Source organism: Typopeltis vanoorti, chromosome 14, assembly GCF_054136105.1.
Source record: "Typopeltis vanoorti isolate ZY-2024b chromosome 14, IOZ_Tvanoo_1.0, whole genome shotgun sequence".
In the NCBI taxonomy this organism is placed as follows: Eukaryota; Metazoa; Arthropoda; class Arachnida; order Uropygi; family Thelyphonidae; genus Typopeltis; species Typopeltis vanoorti.
The window spans coordinates 93,683,421-93,705,535 of record NC_143562.1 but is presented as its reverse complement, the minus strand read 5'-3'; the positions used below and the strand labels follow the sequence as shown (position 1 = coordinate 93,705,535).

The following is a 22,115-nucleotide window of genomic DNA, read 5'->3' as shown; positions in this document are numbered from 1 at the left end:
TTGTATTTATTAATTCTCTTGTTTAAACTTTAAGTTATACTATTTACCCCCTGAAGATGTAAATCCTACAATTTACGAAACTTGTTGGGAACTATTATTTCAGTATTTTGTATAACTGCATAATAAAAAATGTGGTGTAATCACCAAAATATATCTTTTAAAAACAATATATATACACTTCAAACAATATTATATAACTAACTACAAATTTAATTGGATCCAAGGCCTTTTAAAAAGAAACTTACACTTAAGACTAGACTAAACACTTTGTTTCACAATGACAAAATGTTCATAGCCAGTTTCTTTCTCTGTCAAGGCCCTTTTCCGAAGATATATGACTTTATTCTTCATTTTCATAGGATCCTTTATCATCACTTATGTAGCACACATTAATTCTTCCTAACTCAATTCTCTCTCTTTTTAGTAGAAATAATAGTTAGATCCGGCGTCATTAATACAGATGAAACTTTCTAATCAGAGTTTTTTCGAACATTCCTTTAGAACGTAAATAGCAATTTCTTCTTTTATTCACTAATGCTTATTGACAGTCTCTTCCACTTTAAATACTCACAGTTCTACGATTCCCTTTTCGGAACCTACTATAAATCTTTCAATTAGCGTTTCCTCCACTATTCCTTTTAAAACGCCTATAGCAATATTTTCTTTTATTTATCAATACTTATTCCACTTTGAAACTTCATAGTTCCACGATTCCTTTTTAGGAATCTACTATTAATTTTTCTCTGACTGTCGCATGAAAAAACTCAAATTCCTCCGAATCTGAATATCTGCCGGTCTGTGTTCTAATTTCTTCTGAACGCTGTCTTGTTTACTCTCCCGTTGCTTTGATACAGAACTTGTCAGCTGTCAATCACACATCAAACATCTCGGCAAGCATGCGCACTCCATGAAAGTGGCAAGTGAGAAACTAGGTATAATGGCTGGCATGTTGTCTCCGTTAGCAACAAGAGAATGTCTTCATAAAACACACAACTTAATATTTTAAACTACAATAAATTTGTTTATTGTAATTTAATCATTCAAATCAGGTAAGTACATAAATTTTTAACTGCTTTACATTTCATTTTGACAAAAAAATTTCAATAACAGGCACATCGCAAGTGCCGACAATGCATGTTATGAAACTAAAACTAATAAACATCTAACATAAACAATACGTAGAAATATTCAGAATTTTAAATTATGATTATTTTTACACTTTCTTTAATAATCTGCAGACTTTGTTCTTTTGAGAGTTTGTAGGATCACAATCTATGATTTGGTATGTAGAATCTTACATTTTGCTTTTGTATTCAGCTAATTCATCACCACCACAGTTGCATTACCTTTGTCTGCTTTAGTTATAACTAAACCTTTAGTTATATATATTTTTATCTTCCCTTTGATATATATTTTTATATTGCTTTAGTTATGCTATCAAGTTATACAGCTACCAAGGACCTCTCCCTTCTCTCATTTCCTGGTGTATATAGAATTCCCTGTTTCTGCAGATATGGATAAATAGGAAAATCAGCCACCATCTGCTTAGATGAATGCAAAACACACACACACATCTGCAGTGATGTTTTTTATGAAGGTCGATTGGGCCTTCAGACCATGCTTTGGATATGGCTCATAGAATCAATTGGAAAAAAGACTACTACTTCATTACAGTAAATTTAGAAGAGAAGACTGTTTTTAAATCTGCAGCTGCTCTCAAAAATCAGGTTAATTTTAAATAAATGTGGTTGCATACAAATTTCCCAAAATATTGGAAATACTTATATTTTGAGATCCTAGTTTACATCCTAGGCTTCCGTCCACATGTTTCAGCTAGTTTTATGTTGCTTGTGTGTGACAAGTCCCATATTGTACTCCTTGAAGATGTCTCTGTGACAAACAAAATATTGGAAAAATTAAATAGTATTTTTAATTCTTTCTCAGTGCTGTTTCACACCATAAAACTTCCTGCATGAATTGGCTGGCTACTTTGTATGATGTTCATAATTTTAATTTAATGGAATAAATACAGCACAGAAATAATTAAACACCACAATTAATCATTCAGGAATATAATATTAAAATTGTAATTACACACAAAATAAGTGATAGAAATTAGACTATTTTGAGCCTAAAGGCCTATAAGGTAGGCTAGCTTTAGCTTTTGGGCAGGAGGCATAAGAATTAAAATTTCTCAAATCTTGGGAAGCACAACCATATTTTTTTTTTTTTTTTTAAGTGCCTTGGATATAGGGAATGTCCAGGGCATCCAGTATGTTAACAAAGATGTGAAGAACAGCTAATTTGTTGATCTTTTTAGCATTGTAACCATTGGACAGGCGAATAAAGGAGAATTCAAATGTAAGGAAAGTCTGGGTGGAACAGAGGTTTGGAGGCTCTGCTGACAAGGGTTTTGATGAACCTTATTGCTGAGGGGAGGGGATATAATGGGAAAGTTTATCTTGCTGTGTGAGTGGGTTTTCTGTAAACTGCAAGAGAAAGGGTGCCGTTGGGCAGAATGTGTTATTAAAATATCTAGAAAAGGTATGTTATTGTTATTTTCTTAATCTATAGTGAACTGGATTCTGGGGTGTTGAGGTGGAAGAGGATAGAGTCTAATGTGTCTGAGCCATGTGGCCAGAGAGAAAACACATCATCAGTATATCTTAGCCAAATAGAAGGTTTGAGAGTGGCAGTATTGAGAGCCTATTTTGCAAAATGCTCCATATAGAAATTGGCCAGAGGAGGGGAGTTTATAAGGTTCTTTGTTCTTGCAACTTATCATATTATGATCAGATTGGGAGATCTGCCAATATTTACCTTGGTGAACACAAGAAATACACCTGCTACCCTAACTCTGGGCAGTGAGGCCTAGCTGACCATACTTTGAATATCTTGCACAGGATCAGATGGAAAAAACTACTATGCTTCATCATAGTAAATACAGACTTGAATGCATTTTTAGAATCGACAGCAGATTTAAAAAATCAGCCTAATCTGAATAAATATGGTTGTGTTAAACTTACCAAGATTTGAGAAACTAACTCTTAGGCCTCCTGCCCAACTGTTAAGGTTAGCCAACAGCACTCATAGAGGACATCCCTCATTGGTCTTTAGGCTCAAAATAATCTAATTTTATGACCAATAATCTTATTGGTCATATTCCATTACAACAAAGTCATTGATAATATGACCCTGGAATTTGTAATGAATAGCATGCCTCATTACTAATGATAACATACAAAATATTTACATAGATTACTTAAATATAAAGATAAATAGCCAACAGGCTTCATTTCGGCGATATAAACATTATTTTAATTAAGGGGATATTAAATCCCATGTTGTTTTAAAACCGAATAAGAAACTCAAAGATTGGAATCAGAGAGTTTCATGCCGAATATAGTATAATAAACTATAAAAGTATCGGCGACTACTAGCATGAGCTAATACAAGTAGTCCAAGTACATAGTACAAACTCAGGCAACTTGCAGCAAAGGTGGTGAAGTTCTGATCACTATTCTTGGTATTTTCCATAATGTAAAACACATTTCCTAGGAAATGTATGCTGTTATTACATTATGGTGAGAGGTCACTACCCAGACCGGTTTCAGCCTTTATTGAGGCTTCATCAGTGAGTAGCTAGACCAAATTAATACCAAAGGTATAGATTTGAACGAAAAGAACTTATATACTCTGCTATACGAGTTGTCAAAAAGGTGCACCCATTAAGTTACTTAAATATAAAGAGCCAATAGACTTCATTTGCTTATTTGGTTTTAAAACAGTGTGGGATTTAATATCCCCTTAATTTAAATAATGTTTATATCGCCGAAATGTGTTTTACATTATGGAAAATACTAAGAATAGCGATCAAAATTTCACTACCTTTGCTGCGAGTTGCCCAAGTTTGTACTACATACTTGGACTACTAGCATTAGCTCACGCTAGTAGTCGCCAATACTTGTATAATTTATTATACTATATTCAGCATGAAACTCTCTGATTCCAATCTTTGAGTTTCTTATTCAGTTTTAAAACAATGTGGGATTTAATATCCCATTAATTTAAATAATATTTACATAGAATCTAATATCATAGAATTGGAAATTATGTAATTTATGAAATTTAATATCATAGAATTGGCATTATCTAAATAAAACTGATAATTAAACTGAAATCTTTCTTCTGATTGCTTTACTCATCTACTAAAAATTCTCACATGCCATGAACAAACAGGACTAGCGTCATGAACTAGTGCATCTTTCATGCCCTGCCAATAGAAAATGCTAAATTTGTCTTGACTCTTACTAAGAGTGTTTAAAATGACAGTAATATGTGGGAAACCAAATGATTGATATAAGTTTTCTCTTAGTGCCATACTATTAAAAAGACACTAATATCACAGAGTCCATAAATTGTCTGTTATTAATGTTTTAATGAGATTCCATTGACCTTTAATTGGAGGCCATGCTGAAATCTCATGTATGAAAGTTGGGGTTCCTACATGATCTCCCAATACAAATCAACAAAACTTAATTAAAATATTAATCACAGACATATGAACTCTCAGGAGTTAGTATTTCTAGAACTAAGGCAGCTCACACTGGAAGTTGCTGTTCCATGTTATTTTTTAAAATCTTAGTAATTTCATGTGTGAACTGTTTACTTTGTTGGTAGATTTAAACATTATTATATTATATTATTCTTATATAAGCTGAATGAAGTCTTCATAGTCCTGTTTTATATTCATTATTTTGATGCATAGTTGTTACATTTACTCTACAAAGTATATTTCATGGATGATTTTCATCTTTAACTGTTTATTTATTTTAATTTTAAATCTTTTTTTCTTTCTCTGATTTCTTAGGTAATAAATGTCGATTTTGAAGCAAGGACTCCAGATGACAGTGACTTTCATGGAATTCAACAACTCCTAAAACAGGTAATAAATTAAAATCAGGAGTATGTAAGCAAATACATTAGTGTATACTCGGCTATCTAACATTTGTTTTACAGACAACTTGCACTTTCAATTGATTGACCAAAAACTCCAAATTACAAAGTCCAATAATTTCACTTAGCTCTGTGATTCATTACCAAAGGTGAATATCATTGATAGAATTTCGTGCCTTGCATATGGTGCCTCAAAAATTGATAATTGTATCTTTTTGTTGTAGAAAGATTGCCTTTATATTATCAACTTAAAAAGACTAATCAAGTAGGTTCACTAGATTATTTAGGTTGCATGTTGATTCTTTATATTTTCATTTTCAAAATGTGAAGTAACACCACTCACAAAATTTCATTCAGTTTATATTGTGTAAACTTAAGTTCACACAGTAAATCGCTGAACCTCAACCACTGTGAATGCTGGCATTCACAGTGCTTGAGGTTCTGCATCAACTGAATTACAAAAATTTAGAATATTGATTATATTATTATATTTAATTACATTAAAAAAAGTATAATCAGTATTCTGTAGGGATGGCAGCAAGTCAGTGATTTGCTGGACTATAACATCTGTGCACATATGGCTTTTTCTCGGAGGGAAGCAGTTTTTTAAATCTATAAATGATTTTATTACACAATTACAATTATATTGTTTATATAAACAACCTATTTTTCTATAATTGTCATTAACGCAAAGAAATAATTGGTAAAATGACTTAATATGATTTTGATTTTTTTCATTGACCAAAATCATATAGCCAAGAAAAAAAATAGAAAACAAATAGCCAAGTAACCAAATTATTTGGCTATTTTTTCATTGACCAAAATAAAAATCATACAATGGCATAAGTCTGGCACATTATAAAGAGAGAATAAGAGGAAATATATTTTAAATAGTACATTATTTAGTATGTATGGATGCGATACCTTTTTAGCTGATATGTTCATTATTTAAGATGCAACATTTTAAATGACATTATTTTAGAAGAGTTTTTTCTGTGGCAGCTTGTACATAAGCACTGCGACACTGCAGCATCCCCAAGGAAAAAACGAAAAAATTAAATTTTGTTTATGTTTATAAATAATAACAATGCTTACAACATGTTAAAGGTTACAGCTTATGTTTCAACATTGATTGAATAGTTAATAATTGGAATTGTTCGATTAACACTTTAGATAACAAAAACAAATGCATCTGTCAGTTGCGACTAGACACACCGATAATCGCTTGCACTTGTCACTGAAAGTTAAAAGTGAATCTGACATTGCTCGTTGAGCAATGTTGCTACTGATAAATTGTATGCTTGTGTGTGTGTTGTTTCTGTGAGATACGAAACTTTTATTATTGGTTTGTGTTTGTAGTGGGGATGAAATATTTTTGGTAAATCTTATTTTATTCTGTTAAAATAACATATTTATTTATTATAGATACAAGGCTGAATTATGTGTCATTGTTGAAAATATGAAAAGAATTATATTTTTCTCAATTATCGTTACATGAAACAAATGCACTGTGATCTAACACAGTGTCGGAATTATCGCATTCGATCAGTTGCGGCTGGACTCGTCGATATTCGTTTGCACTTGTCACTGCACGTAACAAGTGAATCCGACACTGCTCATTGAGCAGTGTCACTACAGACAAATGGTATGCTTGCGTGTGTTATTTCTGTGAAATAAGAAACTTTTATTATTGATGTGTGTTCGTGGTGAGTGTGAAATATTTTTGATAAATCTTATTTTATTCTGTTAAAAAACATATAATTATTTATTTATTTATTAAAGATACAAGGATTTTATTTTCGGGGTGCTTAAGGGTCAAAGTTGTATAACTGAGAGGAGACCTCCACATAGCCTTGAAAGGAATGCGGAGAACTTACCAGGGCTTCTGACCTAATGTCCAATCCTCACCTTCTCGTGGTGCACCCTGTTGGGCATCTACTTGGATACTGAACGAACGAGGCTGGGCTAGCATTTGGGATTTAGCCGACCAAATTGTATTCTTATTGGTTAAACCAAAATAAAAAATGATGGTACAATATTTAACCGACTGGGGCGTCGGTTAAACAAGGCCCCCGTTGTTTTTGCCAGGGAACCAGGCCGAACAGCGAAAATCAGCTACTGGAACAAATCTGAAAACACACCCCAACTCAACATCACCAGAGTTAAAGATCGGTACTATCAACATAAGAAGCCTCAATGGCAAAGAAATGGAGCTAGCTGAGGAATTAGATAAGTACCAGATCGACATAATAGGGGTGAATGAAACAAAAAAGACAAAAACTGGTGAGATCTTTCTGAGCAATAAATACAAAATGTTATATTCGGGCAATGACAATCAAGGAAAAGAAGGAGTAGCCATAGTATTCAACACTAAATAAATACGAGACAAATCTTTTTGAATGGCAGTCAATCTCAAGTAGAGTAATGTGGGCAAATATGAGAATGGGGAACTGAACAATGAGACTTATTTGTGCCTGTGGTCCCATAGAAGGTTCTACTAAGGTAGAAATGGAGGAATTTTTTGAGGCTTTAGAAAAAGCAACTGACACAATGAAAAAGGAAAAGTTGGTCCTTGTTGGGGATCTAAATTGCAGAGTAGGAAATGATTGTCAGACATACAAAAATATTTTGAGAAAATTTGGAGAAAAGAGCAAAGCTAATAATAGTGGCAAATACCAGTTGGATTTCTGCTCAGGACATGGACTGGTTATTACTAACACCATGTTCCAACATAAAAATGCGCACAAATTCACATGGAGAGAAGAGGCAAGGAATAAGAAAAGTCTCATTGACTATGTTATTGTTGATAGTAATGTTTTCTCCCTGGTGCAGGACATCAGAGTGTACAGAGGATTTGAAATTGGAAGTGATCAATATTTAGTCTTGAGCAGAATAAAATTAAATTTCATATTGAAAAGAATAACATGTAAGAAAGGTTTAAAGCGAATAAAAGTTGAGCAGCTCTCAGATGTGAACTGTAGACTAAAATACACAAAAATTATTGAAGAAAAAATGAAAGAGTTTGAGAACAGGAATTAAACCTTGAAGATTCAGTGGCAAGGCTTGAAGAAAGCCTGATTGATTCAACTATAGAGGCATGTGCTGAAGTTGTCTGCAAGGATAGAAAAATTAGAACTCCATGGTGGACACAGGAAGTTAAAGAGGCAGTGAAGGAAAAGAAGAAAGCATATCAAAAGTTCCTGACAAATAAGTCAGCTTGTGCTCTTAGAGAATACAGAGACAAATGCAAGAATGCTAAACACTGTGTAAAACTAGCTAAACAAAAGTCATGGGAGGACTTTGGCAAGAATATAGAAAATAAATATCAAGAAGGTGGCAAAATATTCTGGAGGTTGTTGAAAAAGCTTAGGAATGGAGGAAAGAGTGCTGTAAAAGGAGTTAGAGATGATAAAGGTGACATGAAAATGGGAGAAAAAGATATCCTTGAAGTATGGAGTAATTACTTTGAGAAACTGCTAAATGAAACGAGCAGTGATGACAGCACAGTGGTAAAAAACACTGACCAGGCATGCAGTCAGGAATACATATCCATATTTTAAGTAGAAAAAGCCATCAAAGGCTTAAAGTGTGGAAAGGCAGTAGGATTAGATGATATTCGACCAGAAATGCTGAAGTATGGTGGTATAAAAGTCTTCCAGTGGCTGCACTGCATAGTTCAGAAAGCCTGTACAGAGGGACGAATTCCCGATGATTGTAGTAGAGCTCTCATAGTACCCATATATAAAAAGGGAAATAAAACTGAATGTGAGAATTACAGAGGTATTTTTCCTACTGAGTGTTCCAGGCAAGATCTATGCAAGTATACTTGAGAAACGGTTGAGAAGAATTGTGGAAGAAAAGCTTGGTGAAGAACAAGCTGGATTCAGGCCAAATAGAGGCTGTCAGGATCAGATCTTCACTTTACGACAAATAGTCGAGAAAGCATGGGAATATAACAAAGATTTGTATTTAAGTTTTGTTGATTTGGAAAAGGCATATGACAAGGTGCCCAGAGAGAAGCTATTCAATACGTTACCGTTATATGGTGTCAATTGGGCATTATATCAAGCAATACTTAGTCTTTATTTGAATTGTAAGTCAGCAGTTAGAATTGAAGGAACTACAGGAAGATGGTTTAATGTTAAATCTGGTGTGAGACAAGGATGTACATTATCCCCTCTGTTATTCATTATCTATATGGATTACATTATGAAGGAAAGTGGTATTAAACATGATATCAAAATTGGAGATGTTAATGTCAGCTCTTTGCTTTATGTGGATGATGTTATGCTTCTAAATAAATCCGCTACAAGTCTGCAAGATTCTCTGACTAAATTGAATAACTGTTGTAATAGATATGGTATGAAGGTCAGCAATAAAAAGACAAAGACAATGAAAATAGGCAGAATCATTGAAAATGTCAACTGTGTTATGAATGGAGAATCTGTGGAACAAGTAAAACATTTCAGCTACTTAGGCGCGATTTTTAGTGAAGATCGTAAATGAAATATAGAAATTGACAACGGAATCCGCAAAGCTGGTATGTTGGGAAGTCAATTGAATAAATTCATATGGAATAAGAGAGAAATTAGTTGGAACACTAAATTAGCTGTATACAAGACAGTGTTCAAACCAGTTTTAACTTATGGATCTGAGAGCTGGGTCAGAAGTAAAACACTTGACCAAAGACTAGTGACCGCAGATATGAGAGTCATGAGAAAGATTATAGGCATGAACAGATGGCATCAATGGCAATATCATATTAAAAACGAGGATATTAGGAAAGAACTTGACATAGTCAGTATACAGGAATGCGTTAGCAGAGCTAATCTCAGGTGGTATGGTCACTTAAACAGAATGGGCGAAGAAAGATTAGCAAAACGACCTAGAGGAAGACCAAGATATAGGTGGATTGACACGGTACAAAGTGCCTTAGATGATAGAAATATAAGATCTGATAATGTTGGAGTCTTGACAAGTAACAGACTGATTTGGAGGAAAATTGTAGATAGGAAGTTAGTAATGATGTAATTTTTTTCATGTAGTACTATCATATCCTGTACACCCCTCGAGGGTACATGGCAGGAATTTGATGATGATGGATTTTATTTTCAAATAATATTTTTAATAAAGACATTTTTTTTTTAATATGCAAATTTACTTATTAATAAAATAGTTGCTTATTGGGAATAAATGAATTATTTTTCTTAATTTGTATATGCAGCTCTCCCACTTAAAATTTTCAACTGCAACCACTGGTTTTTTTAGTCTTTTTAAGCCCCACTGGAGTCAGGTTGACCTTTCAGGTGAGGTGGATTGGTTGGTGACCTGAAACTCATGTACCCATGTTTAATATTGAAATCCTTATCATAATGAAAAGCATGACAGAAGAGAATTGGAAGAGCTGGGTGAAACAGCTGGAAGAAAGAATATTTGACTTTCTATAGATGGGATCCCTAAACAGTTTCACTGTGGATGAAGGAATTGCTCATCCAGCCTCCTAGAAGTCCTAACTTGATCTTGACACATTGACTTATTATTTATACACCATTTAGTTATGATTTTTAGACATCACACCTAAAATTGTTATTCATTATCAATAATTATATATTGACATATATCTTTAATAAAAACATTCATGTTTCAGATATGCAAAACTTATTAAAATATTAATGGCTTTATCTTTTTTCACATCTCTGTTTTTCTTTGCTTGATCCCACCCATCATGATGGGGACTTCCATGTTATGGTGGAAATCTGGATGGAGTTAGTGATACTAGATTATTGCATCACTTGTACATCACCATCTACTGATATTGCCATATTACAGCAATTGCATTTTATTTCTGACATTATTTTATCAAAGACTTGTCTGAGTTCAATGCATTATACCAAGGAACCAACAAAAACATGAATGAAGGCCATCTTTATCTGTTTTCTGAATATAGTATTCAGAGCATCCATTGGGATGGGGAGGTGAGGGCATACCTTTTAGTCAATTTTTCTAAGGAAAGAGAAATACTAGCCATAACTTTATTACCCTTAGATTGGAAGATATATTATTCCAGTTTTATGATATTTCTCAGCCTCCAAATCCAAATGGTATAACTTAAGCACTTCCTTAGGTCTCGCATTTCTTAGTATACAACTAACCTATTCACCCCTATTCACCCATTGTATATACTGGATACTGTGATCCTTTAAATTACACTAGACAAGAAATTGTATTCTTGTTTTAATCCTTTACCTAAGTACAGTATGAGCAAATAGTGTGAACTATATTAACACCCAGTCTTGTTTATAAAGATTATAGACCTTTGCTGCACCATCATCAAATTCCTGATATGTTACCCTTGGGAGGAGGGTGTATACAGGATATTAAGATAGTACTGCATGAAAAGTTTACATTATTAACTTCCTATCAGCAGTTTTTCTCCAAACTAATCTTAACTTTCAAAACTTCAATATTCAAACCTCTAATGCACTTTTTCTGTATTAATTCACTTAGATCTTGATCTGTCTCTAAGTCTTGTAATCCTAGCAAAAAACTTGTTTTGCTGATTTCCTCTTTCATTCTGTTTAAGTAACCATATCAGCTTAGATTAGCTCTGTCCACACAATCCTGAATACTAACAATACCAATTTCCTTCTCAGTATCTCATTTTTAATAATTCTGCTTATTGATGTGATTTGTTCATTCTGATTTTTCTCAGAACTTTTGTATCTAAGTTCTCCAGTCATTGATCAAGCATTTTATTACTAATCATACTCTCAGATCCATAAGTTAAAATTGCTTTTTAACAATGTCTTCTATATAATTAAACTTGCTTTGCTTATTCTGTTATCTATTTCCATGTTTAATTTTCCTTCTTCACTTAAAATTGTGCCTAAATAACTGAAATATTTTAGAAGCTCTCCTTTCAGGAAGCAGTTAATAATTTTTATTAACTGCTTCCTGAAAGGAGGCAGTTAATAAAAATGTTTTGCCTGTTCTCATTGTCTTTTTATTGCCAATTTTTATACCAAATGTATTATTATAGCAGTTATTCAGTATAGTTAGGGAATCCTGCAGACTTATACTGGGTTTATTTAAGAGTATAACATTATCTGTATAAAGAGCTGAGTTTGAATATCCCCAATTTTGATATCAGACCTAATACTACTTTCCCTCTTAATGTGATCCATATAAATGATGATTAACAATGTGTACCTTTATCTCACACCTGATTTAACATCAATCAATCTTCCTGCACCTCCTTCAATTCTAACTGCTAACTTAAATTCAGACTATGTGTTGCTCGATCCACCCCATTTATACTATATAACTGTAGTGTTTTGAACACTTTTCTCTCTTAGGCCCCCTTGTTATATGCCTTTTCTTTAAAATGTACAGTTGAGAATATAATTTCTTGACAAATTTAATTTATAACCAAGCAACCTTTCACAGCATGGTGAAAAGAATTTAAGAATGAGAGTAATCTGAAATTATATATCAGCCTGACTAGAAATTTGTGAGTTTGACTTAAAATAGTTCTTATATGATACGTTTTCCAGTTTGATTATTGTATTTTCAAGAGTATACCATCCTATCTTTCCTGTAATATGCATTTGTACAGAATATCATAAAGGTTTTTATAACATACAGACACGTTTACACAAGAATATTATATTTTAATTTGCCAGATTTTTCAGTCTGAAAATAACAGACTATCTTCAGTGGATAAAAGGACTTTCAGTATTACTCTATAGAGAAAGAAACTGAAGGGAGAAATTATTTCCACTGAAGACAGTCTGTTATTTTCAGACTGAAATATTTGGCAAATTAAAATATAATATTCTTGTGTAAACATGTCTATATGTTATAATCTTGATGTCACAAGTTTCTCTAAAGAAGTAAAGGTTTTTAATTGTTATATTCACAGAGTGATTGGTATATACACATTGAGTGTATTTTAATATTTTGAACATTATGTATGATTGATGTGGAATTTATATATTCATTGGATGATTGCCCTAATTAATTTAGTATTTAATATTTTCAGCTTTTTTTGAAAGCGCAGGTTAATTTATCAGAACTTGCTGATTTAATCATCAAAAAGAACTTAGTTGGTAGTGTGATAAAGGTTAGTATATTCATTTAACTAATTTCAGATACTTATGACTTATAAAACTATAGAGTACACATGAATTGATAAAATTTAACATCTACACTTTATATATATATAAATTTATTTTTATTATTTCGGACAACTTCAAGGAGTCGACAGACTCATTGAGGGAGGCCCTAACATCATGTCAAGAACAACTATTCGACATTCACACAGTATCTATCATACCTCACCTTGAACTCATTCATGGTCATAGCACCCACAACAGACTCTGGCAGCTTATTCCATTCATTCACCACTCTCCAAGTAAAAAATCTAGCTCTAACACCCCTGCTAACCACGCTCTTGCCCAGCTTCCATGTATGGCCCCTAATCCTCCCACCACCAGTCCTATTCTCACAAATATCTTCCAGATTAATCTTATAGAAACCCTTCAGTAATTTGAATGTCTCAATCATATCACCCCTTTTCTGCCTCTCAACCAATTTCTGCAACCCACAAATCTTCAACCTGTTCTCATAAGGTTCATTCCACAGACCTGCTATCATCTTGGTCACTCGTCTCTGGATCCTGAGTATCGGCACATAAGACGCACCCTGTTTTTCAGACCTATATTCAAAGAAAAAAAGTGCGTCTTATACGCCGGTAAATATGGTATATACACACACCCTCAAAAACATTAACAAAAGTATTCTCCTCAGTTTGTCATAGTTCTCAGCTTTGTAGTTTATCATGTAACCTGTCCTAATTGCAACATCCATATACTTAGTTACTTTCCAGGTCAATCTGGCACAATCTGTGTCACCAGTAGGTGACAAAAAAAAGTCATGTTTTCAACTGTGACACCCTCTTATGCTATTGTCAAATCTAACACTATAACCTCCAGTTCATTCTTTCACATGCTTCAGAAAGTTGTCTCATCTTGCAACAGCTCAGTAAATTCTCCTGCATTCTTATTGTGAGTTTTTTTCTGCTACCCAATCAATGTTCACATAAATTAAGTCCCCCATAATAAAAACATTTAGTATCCATCAGGGTAATTTCATGATCCCCATCAACCAAAGCTGGCAGGTGTGTAGTAACACCCCATTATGCTACCCCGAGTCATGAAACATTCCATAGAAATAGCCCATCTTTGTGAAGCTGAAAATGGAAGGCATTTACATGATGTTGTTTTTTATTTAAAAAAAAAAAAAAAAAATATATATATATATATATATTGATGTTAAAAGGCTTATCTAGTTGCATCACAAAACAGGGCCCTTTCTATGCCATGTTCCATGACTTATGGACTACCCTGTATTTCATTTTGTCAGCCTCCACACTAGACAGCTTCAAACTCACTGCTGCATGGGACATTATTATCCTTTTCTTTCCTATCTCTTCTGTCCCTTCTAAAAATACTATAATCTTTATACTCAGTGCCAGTTTCTACCATCTAACTCTAAGAGCCAGGTTCTATCTTTATTTGGCAACTTTGTGTAAATAACACAGTGACATGAGGAGCTGAAGGATCTTCCTCACCATAGCCAAGTTAGCTGGTCTTGGGCAAGGACTATAGGGTTTTATTCCCAGTTTATTCTGAGGGTTTTCATCCCACAAAGCAGGCAAACCGGCCTTGAGAACTCGACACTATAGGATACACCGGAGTGTAGGGCTTGACCACCTTATCCTGTGAATGGTTTGAGGTCCGATGATTAACAAATCCTTGACACCGCAAGGTAAAAGAGGATATAAATGAGATGAGATGTAAATAACATTAAGGCTTTGAGACCACATGATCTCCCCAACTCAATATCACCAGAGTTAAAGATCGGTACTATCAACGTAAGAAGCCTGAATGGCAAAGAAATGGAGCTAGCTGAGGAATTAGATAAGTACCAGATCGACATAATAGGGGTGACTGAAACAAAAAAGACCAAAACTGGTGAGATCTTTCTGAGCAATAAATACAAAATGTTATATTCAGGCAATGACAATCAAGGAAAAGAAGGAGTAGCCATAGTATTCAACACAAAATACGAGGCTAATCTTCTTGAATGGCAGTCAGTCTCAAGTAGAGTAATGTGGGCAAATATGAGAATGGGGAACTGGACAATGAGACTTATTTGTGCCTATGGTCCCACAGAAGGTTCTACTAAGGTAGAAGTGGAGGAATTTTTTGATGCTTTAGAAAAAGCAACTGACACAATGAAAATGGAAAAGTTGGTCCTTGTTGGGGATCTAAATAGCAGAGTAGGAAATGATTGTGAGACATATAAAAATATTTTGGGAAAATTTGGAGAAAAGAGCAAAGCTAATAATAATGGCAAATATCTGTTGGATTTCTGCTCAGGACATGGACTGGTTATTACTAACACCATGTTCCAACATAAAAATGTGCACAAATTCACATGGAGAGAAGAGGCTAGGAATAAGAAAAGTCTCATTGACTATGTTATTGTTGATAGTGATGTTTTCTCCCTGGTGCAGGACACCAGAGTGTACAGAGGATTTGAAATTGGAAGTGATCACTATTTAGACTTGAGCAGGATAAAATTGAATTTCATATTGAAAAGAATAACATGTAAGAAAGTTTCAAAGCAAATAAAACTTGAGCAGCTCTCAGATGTGAACTGTAGACTAAAATACAGAAAGATTATTGAAAAGAAAATGAAAGAGTTTGAGAACAGGAATCAAACCTTGGAGATTCAGTGGCAAACTCTGAAGAAAACATTGATTGATTCTGCCAGAGAGGCATGTGGTGAAGTTGTGTGCAAGGATAAAAAAATCAGAACTCCCTGGTGGACAGAGGAAGTTAAAGAGGCAGTGAAGGAAAAGAAGAAAGCATATCAAAAGTTCCTGGCAAATAAGTCAGCTTTTACTTTTACAGAATACAGAGACAAATGTAAGAAAGCTAAACAGTGTGTAAAACTAGCTAAACAAAAGTCATGGGAGGACTTTGGCAAGAATATAGAAAATAAATATCAAGAAGGTGCAAAATATTCTGGAGGTTGTTGAAGAAGCTTAGGAATGGAGGAAAGAGTGCTGTAAAAGGAGTTAGAGATGATAAAGGTGACATGAAAATGGGAGAAAAAGATATCCTTGAAGTATGGAGTAATTACTTTGAGAAACTGCTAAATGAAACAAGCAGTGATGACAGCACAGTGATAAAAAAACATTGACCAGCCATGCAGTCAGGAATACATATCCATACTTGAAGTAGAAAAAGCCATCAAAGGCTTGAAATGTGGAAAGGCAGCAGGAGTAGATGATATTCGACCAGAAATGCTGAAGTATGGTGGTATAAAAGTCTTACAGTGGCTGCACTGCATAGTTCAGAAGGCCTGGACTGAGGGACGAATTCCCGATGATTGGAGTAGAGCTCTCATAGTACCCATATATAAAAAGGGAAATAAAACTGAATGTGAGAATTACAGAGGTATTTCCCTACTGAGTGTTCCTGGCAAGATCTATGCAAGTATACTTGAGAAACGGTTGAGAAGAATTGTAGAAGAAAAGCTTCGTGAAGAACAAGCTGGATTCAGGCCAAATTGAGGCTGTCAGGATCAGATCTTCACTTTACGACAAATAGTCGAGAAAGCATGGGAATATAACAAAGATTTGTATTTAAGTTTTGTCGATTTGGAAAAGGCATATGACAAGGTGCCAAGAGAGAAGCTATTCAATATGCTGCAGTTATATGGTGTCAATGGGGCATTATATCAAGCAATACTTAGTCTTTATTTGAGTTGTGAGTCAGCAGTTAGAATTGAACGAAGTACAGGAAGATGGTTTAATGTTAAATCTGGTGTGAGACAAGGATGTACATTATCCCCTCTGTTATTCATTATCTATATGGATCACATTATGAAGGAAAGTGGTATTAAACCTGATATCAAAATTGAAGATGTTAATGTCAGCTCTTTGCTTTATGCGGATGATGTTATACTTCTAAATAAATCCTACAAGTCTGCAAGATTCTCTGACTAAATTGAATAGCTGTTGTAATAGATATGGTATGAAGGTCAGCAATAAAAAGACAAAGACGATGAAAATAGGCAGAATCATTGAAAATGTCAACTGTGTTGTGAATGGAGAACCTGTGAAACAAGTAAAACATTTCAGTTACTTAGGCACGATTTTTACTGAAGATGGTAAATTAAATATAGAAATAGACACCGGAATCAGCAAAGCTGGTATGGTGGGAAGTCAGTTGAATAAATTCATATGGAATAAGAGAGAAATTAGTCGGAACACTAAATTAGCTGTATACGAGACAGTTTTCAAACCAGTTTTAACTTATGGATCTGAGAGCTGGGTCAGAAGTAAAACACTTGACCAAAGACTAGAGACCACAGATATGAGAGTCCTGAGAAAGATTAGAGGCGTTAACAGTTGGCATCAATGGCAATATCATATTAAAAATGAGGATATTAGGAAAGAACTTGACATTGTCAGCATCCAGGAATGCGTTAGCAGAGCTAATCTCAGGTGGTATGGTCACTTAAATAGAATTGGAGAGGAAAGATTAGCAAAACAAGTGTTCTCTGCCAGGTTGGCAGGAAAACGACCCAGAGGAAAACCATGATATAGGTGGATTGATACGGTACAAAGTGCCTTAGACGATAGAAATATAAGATCTGATAATGTTGAAGTCTTGACAAGTAACAGACTGATTTGGAGGAAAATTGTAGATAGGAAGTTAGTAATGATGTAAATTTTTCATGTAGTACTGTCATATCCTGTACACCCCCTTGAGGGTGTATGGCAGGAATTTGATGATGATGATGACCACATGATCATTTTTCTTCATGCCTTGAACACATTAGAAGATTGTTGGACAAGTATTCACTTTTTATACTGTTTACAGTGTGTCTGCTTCTACAAATGGATAAATAGACACCTTATACTTTGACAAAAATTATGCTACCATACATCATAACAGCAGCTTCCTCATAACATGAGGAAGCTGCTAGAGGGCTACATGGTGTGTAGTGTTTTCAGAGAGCTCCCAAAAGCTAAGTATAATTTTGAGTGAAAATTGGAATATTGGTTTAAATCTTAACGTAGTATTTTTTATTTTTGGTAGCTTGTGTCTGTGTGATTTTGGTGTGAATTCCGTTTTATTTAACTTAGTATTTTAAAGATACGTTTCATTGAATAGCACATGGCACCAATGCGACGAAAAATAATGGTGTCCAAAAATACGACGCCTTTGTTCAAAAACTTGAATGTGAGGGAGTTTGTCCAGTGTGGGATGTATGCTTTCCCGAAAGAGGCTGGAATTTGGATGGAAAATGATAGTGGTGGGAGACTGTGCAGAAAGTGTAAGGAAAGGGAGGAATTGAAGTATGTGTCAGGTTGTGAGATTGTTGTGATAGAAGAAAGCCAGAACAGAATGTGAGTGAAAATAGTCACTTGATAGGGAATTGCGATGTTGTACAAGATAGCAATGAGAGCAGTGATCAAAGAGAGAGCGAAAGCAATTATGCAGAGAGAGAAAATGGTTTAAATGATGAAAAAAATGAGGAATTATTTGTAAGGAGTGAGATCGCACAGGTACGCGGAGTAATACACAATGCGCAGCTGCAGTTGGAGCACCTGCAAAACTCTTTCCAGAATGCCTCGGCTAACGGAAATAAGCAAGTGTTTGAAAGGGAAAATAAGCATAAGAGTGGGAGAGTTTTAGAAATGAAGGAAAGAGTGTTGTACGGTGACTCGTTATTAAGAGGTGTGATAGATGGGAGTTGAACTAAATCGTACTTACTGGGCGTGATATTTAAGGATGTAAGTGAGAGTATTAGAGTGCAAAAACAGAGGGTGAAAGAATTGATAGTTGTGACAGGTACGAATGAATTGAAAGGAGAAGTTTTTTTATGAGAGAGGACTTGAAAGTATTGTTAAAGATAGCGAAAGAAAAGAGTGAGAGAGCTAGGATGGTGAGTCTGTTGCTGCGGTACGACAGAGAGGAGTTTAGAAGGAGGGCCATAATCGCAAATGACTTTATGCGCAGGTTATGCAGACGGTGTGGTGTGGAATGAGTTTGATGGGCAAAAGGATTTATACAAGATGGATGGCCTGCATTTGAATGGATTTGGTGTGCAGAGACTGGAAAAAGTGTTGTTGAATGAAGTGAAAATGGATGTGCAGAACCAGGGAAACTAGAACTACCAAGAAGGGGGGAGGGGAAGTGGATATGCAGACATCAGTGAGACAGTTGAGTGTAAGAATGTATATAATGTACCCGAGCCAGTACTAAGGACAAGAAATTGGATTGGGATAGTTAGAATAACGCATCAATATAGGGGTGGGACAAAGGGACGTATGCATTTCATGTATACTAATGATGTATACTTGTTCCTAATGCCAGGAGTATTAGGAACAAGAAGGAAGAATTTTTGGCCTTGGTTGGCTCTTCCTGGCCACAGGTTATTGGCATTAGTGAAACATGGCTGACGGAAGATGATATTGTTAGTGAGATAGAATGTATGGGTTATAGTGTGTTTAGAAGGGACAGAGAGAATAAAATGGGGGGAGGAGTGTTATTGATGATAGCTGATGAATTGCAGCCAAATGGAATTGAAGTTGTATTGCAGGATAGTGAAAAGAGCTCATTTGAGGCTGTCTGGTGTGAGATTGAGACTGGCAGAACAAAATATACAGTTGGGTGCTGCTATAGACCAGGTGATGGAATAGATGGTGGTGATAGTATGCATAAACAAATTGATGAAATGAGTGGAAGGAGGGTAATTATTATGGAGATTCAACTGGTAACATTGATTGGAAGGAGGAGAGGACACACGTGAGGAAGGAACTGGATTTTATTCAATTATTAAGGGATAATTATCTGAGACAGCATGTAATTGAAAATACTAGGGGTTTAAGAGTGCTTGACCTGGTAATAGCATCTGAGAATTTGACTGTAATGAATATGATCATGTTCTCACCTATTGGTGAGAGTGATCATAAGATCTTGACCTGGAAGGTGGCTAAAGGTGTGGAATTTTCAATTAAGACAGGGTATGTGTGGAATTACCATGCTGGCAAGTATGACAAGCTTAGGAGATTGCTTGGTTCAGTGCCATGGCATGTTAAACTGCAAGGGCTGGATGTCAATAGAGCATGCGAAGTGGTCAAGGAGCATTTACAGGAGGTTATGGCTGGTTGTATACCTAAGGTCCGAATAGGGGAACAAGTAGGGGTTAAATGGATGAATAACACCATTAAGCTTGAGCTGCAAAAAAAGAAACAACTGTGGAGGGAATTTAAAGCGAAAGGTGACCTGCAGGCACATGAACGGTATAAAGCACAGGCCAGAAGGGTAACGAGTATGGTAAGAAAAGCAAAAGCGGATTATGAAAGGAAACTAGCCATGCAAGCTAAAGAGAATCCCAAACAGTTCTTTCAATATGCTGCAAGCAAAAAAAAAAAAAAAAAACTGTAAATGGCAGAATGATTTTAAGGAATGCCGATGGTAAGGAGGTCACTGAATCAGTCGATATAGTGGAATTACTGAGTGAACACTTTGCAAGAGTATATCATCCAGGTGGTGACATTGAAAGAATGAAGGAACCATTAGTTTATACAGGAATTGTGATGAATGAAGTGGAGGTGAATAGTCTATTACAGAACCTTAATGTGAATACATCTGTGGGATTGGATTGTATACCGGTACGGGTCTTACGTGAAGCGGCTGAAGAATTATCAGTGCCCTTGACCATGTTGTTTAATCTGAGTCTCGGGTCTGGTTTAGTTCTGAAGGTGTGGAAAGAGGGGAAAATAGTTCCACTGCATAAAGGAGGATCCAAGACTACTGTTGCAAATTACCGACCGATCAGCATATCAGGAGTCGTTGTCAAGGTCTTAGAGAAAGTAGTCAAGGAAAAAATACAGGAATGGATTGATGAAAATGCGATACTGTAGGGGGGGGGGGGGGCAGCATGGCTTTGTGAAGGGTAGATCATGCCTCAGTAACTTGCTCAAGTTTTATAACACAGTGACGGCTGAACTGGATAAGGGTAATGGGTTTACAGTGATACTGCTGGACCTGGCTAAGGTTTTTGACAGGATACCACATGGAATTTTAATCCATAAACTGCAACATATGGGAATGGATATAGGGTTGGTGAGATGGATAGGTGGGTGGTTGATGAAGAGATATCAGAGAGTAGTTTATTCAGGAGTAGAGTCCAAACGACGGCCTGCGACTTGTGGTGTGCCACAGGGTTCTGTTCTTGGACCACTGCTGTTTAATTTGTTCATTAACGATATAGGGAAGGATCTAAGAGGAACAGTTTATTTGTTCGCTGATGATGCAAAGTTGGGTAGGGCAATAGTGAATGCAGAAGATGTCAAAATCTTGCATGATGATTTGGATAGATTGGAGTTCTGGGCTAAGGAGAATGGATGTCAATTTAATGTGACAAAATGTAAGGTTATGCATTTTGGGATGAAAAGATTAGCAGCAGTATACCACATTGGTGGAACTGTGCTCCAGGAAATTGATGAGGCCGGGGACTTGGGAGTGTTGGTGGATAGGGAGATGAAGTTTAGGGGGGGCACATTGCAAAAGTGGCTAAATCAGCTCATCCAAATCACTTGGTTGTTGAAAAATACTTTGACGAGCAGAGACAAGCAAGTTATTGGTCCTCTGTACTGAGCCTTGATAAGACTTCATCTCGACTACTGTGCCCAGATTTTGTCACCTAGGTTTCTTCTTGATGGGGAGGAGGTGGAGAGGATCCAGAGGCGAGTGACCAAGATGATAGCACGTCTATGGAATAAACCTTATGAAAACAGGTTGAAGATTTTTAGGTTGCAGAAATTGGTTGATAGGCGGAAAAGGGGAGATATGATTGAGACATTCAAATTGCTGAAGGGTTTCTATAGGATTAATTCAGAGGAAGTTTTGAGATCAGGACTGGTGGTGGGAGACCTAGGGGACATCTATGGAAGCTGGGCAAGGCTGTTAGAGATGGGTTCTTTACTTTTAGAGTGGTGAATGAGTGGAATAAGCTGCCAGAGTCTGTTGTGGGTGCTATGACAGTGAATGAGTTCAAGGCAAGGTATG

The 22,115-nt window shown here is 35.5% G+C and overlaps 1 protein-coding gene across 3 annotated transcripts in view; it reads left to right on the top strand.

Moving 5' to 3' along the window:
* Nucleotides 1-22,115, top strand: part of LOC150099769 (protein BCCIP homolog) — a 100,371-nt gene that overhangs the window by 37,273 nt on the left and 40,983 nt on the right. For all 3 annotated transcript variants that reach the window (XM_090403323.1, XM_090403324.1, XM_090403325.1), the window contains exons 3-4: nucleotides 4,871-4,945; nucleotides 12,998-13,078. In XM_090403323.1, coding sequence (XP_090259449.1) covers nucleotides 4,871-4,945; nucleotides 12,998-13,078 — 156 coding nt within the window. The remainder of the gene's footprint in view (nucleotides 1-4,870; nucleotides 4,946-12,997; nucleotides 13,079-22,115) is intronic.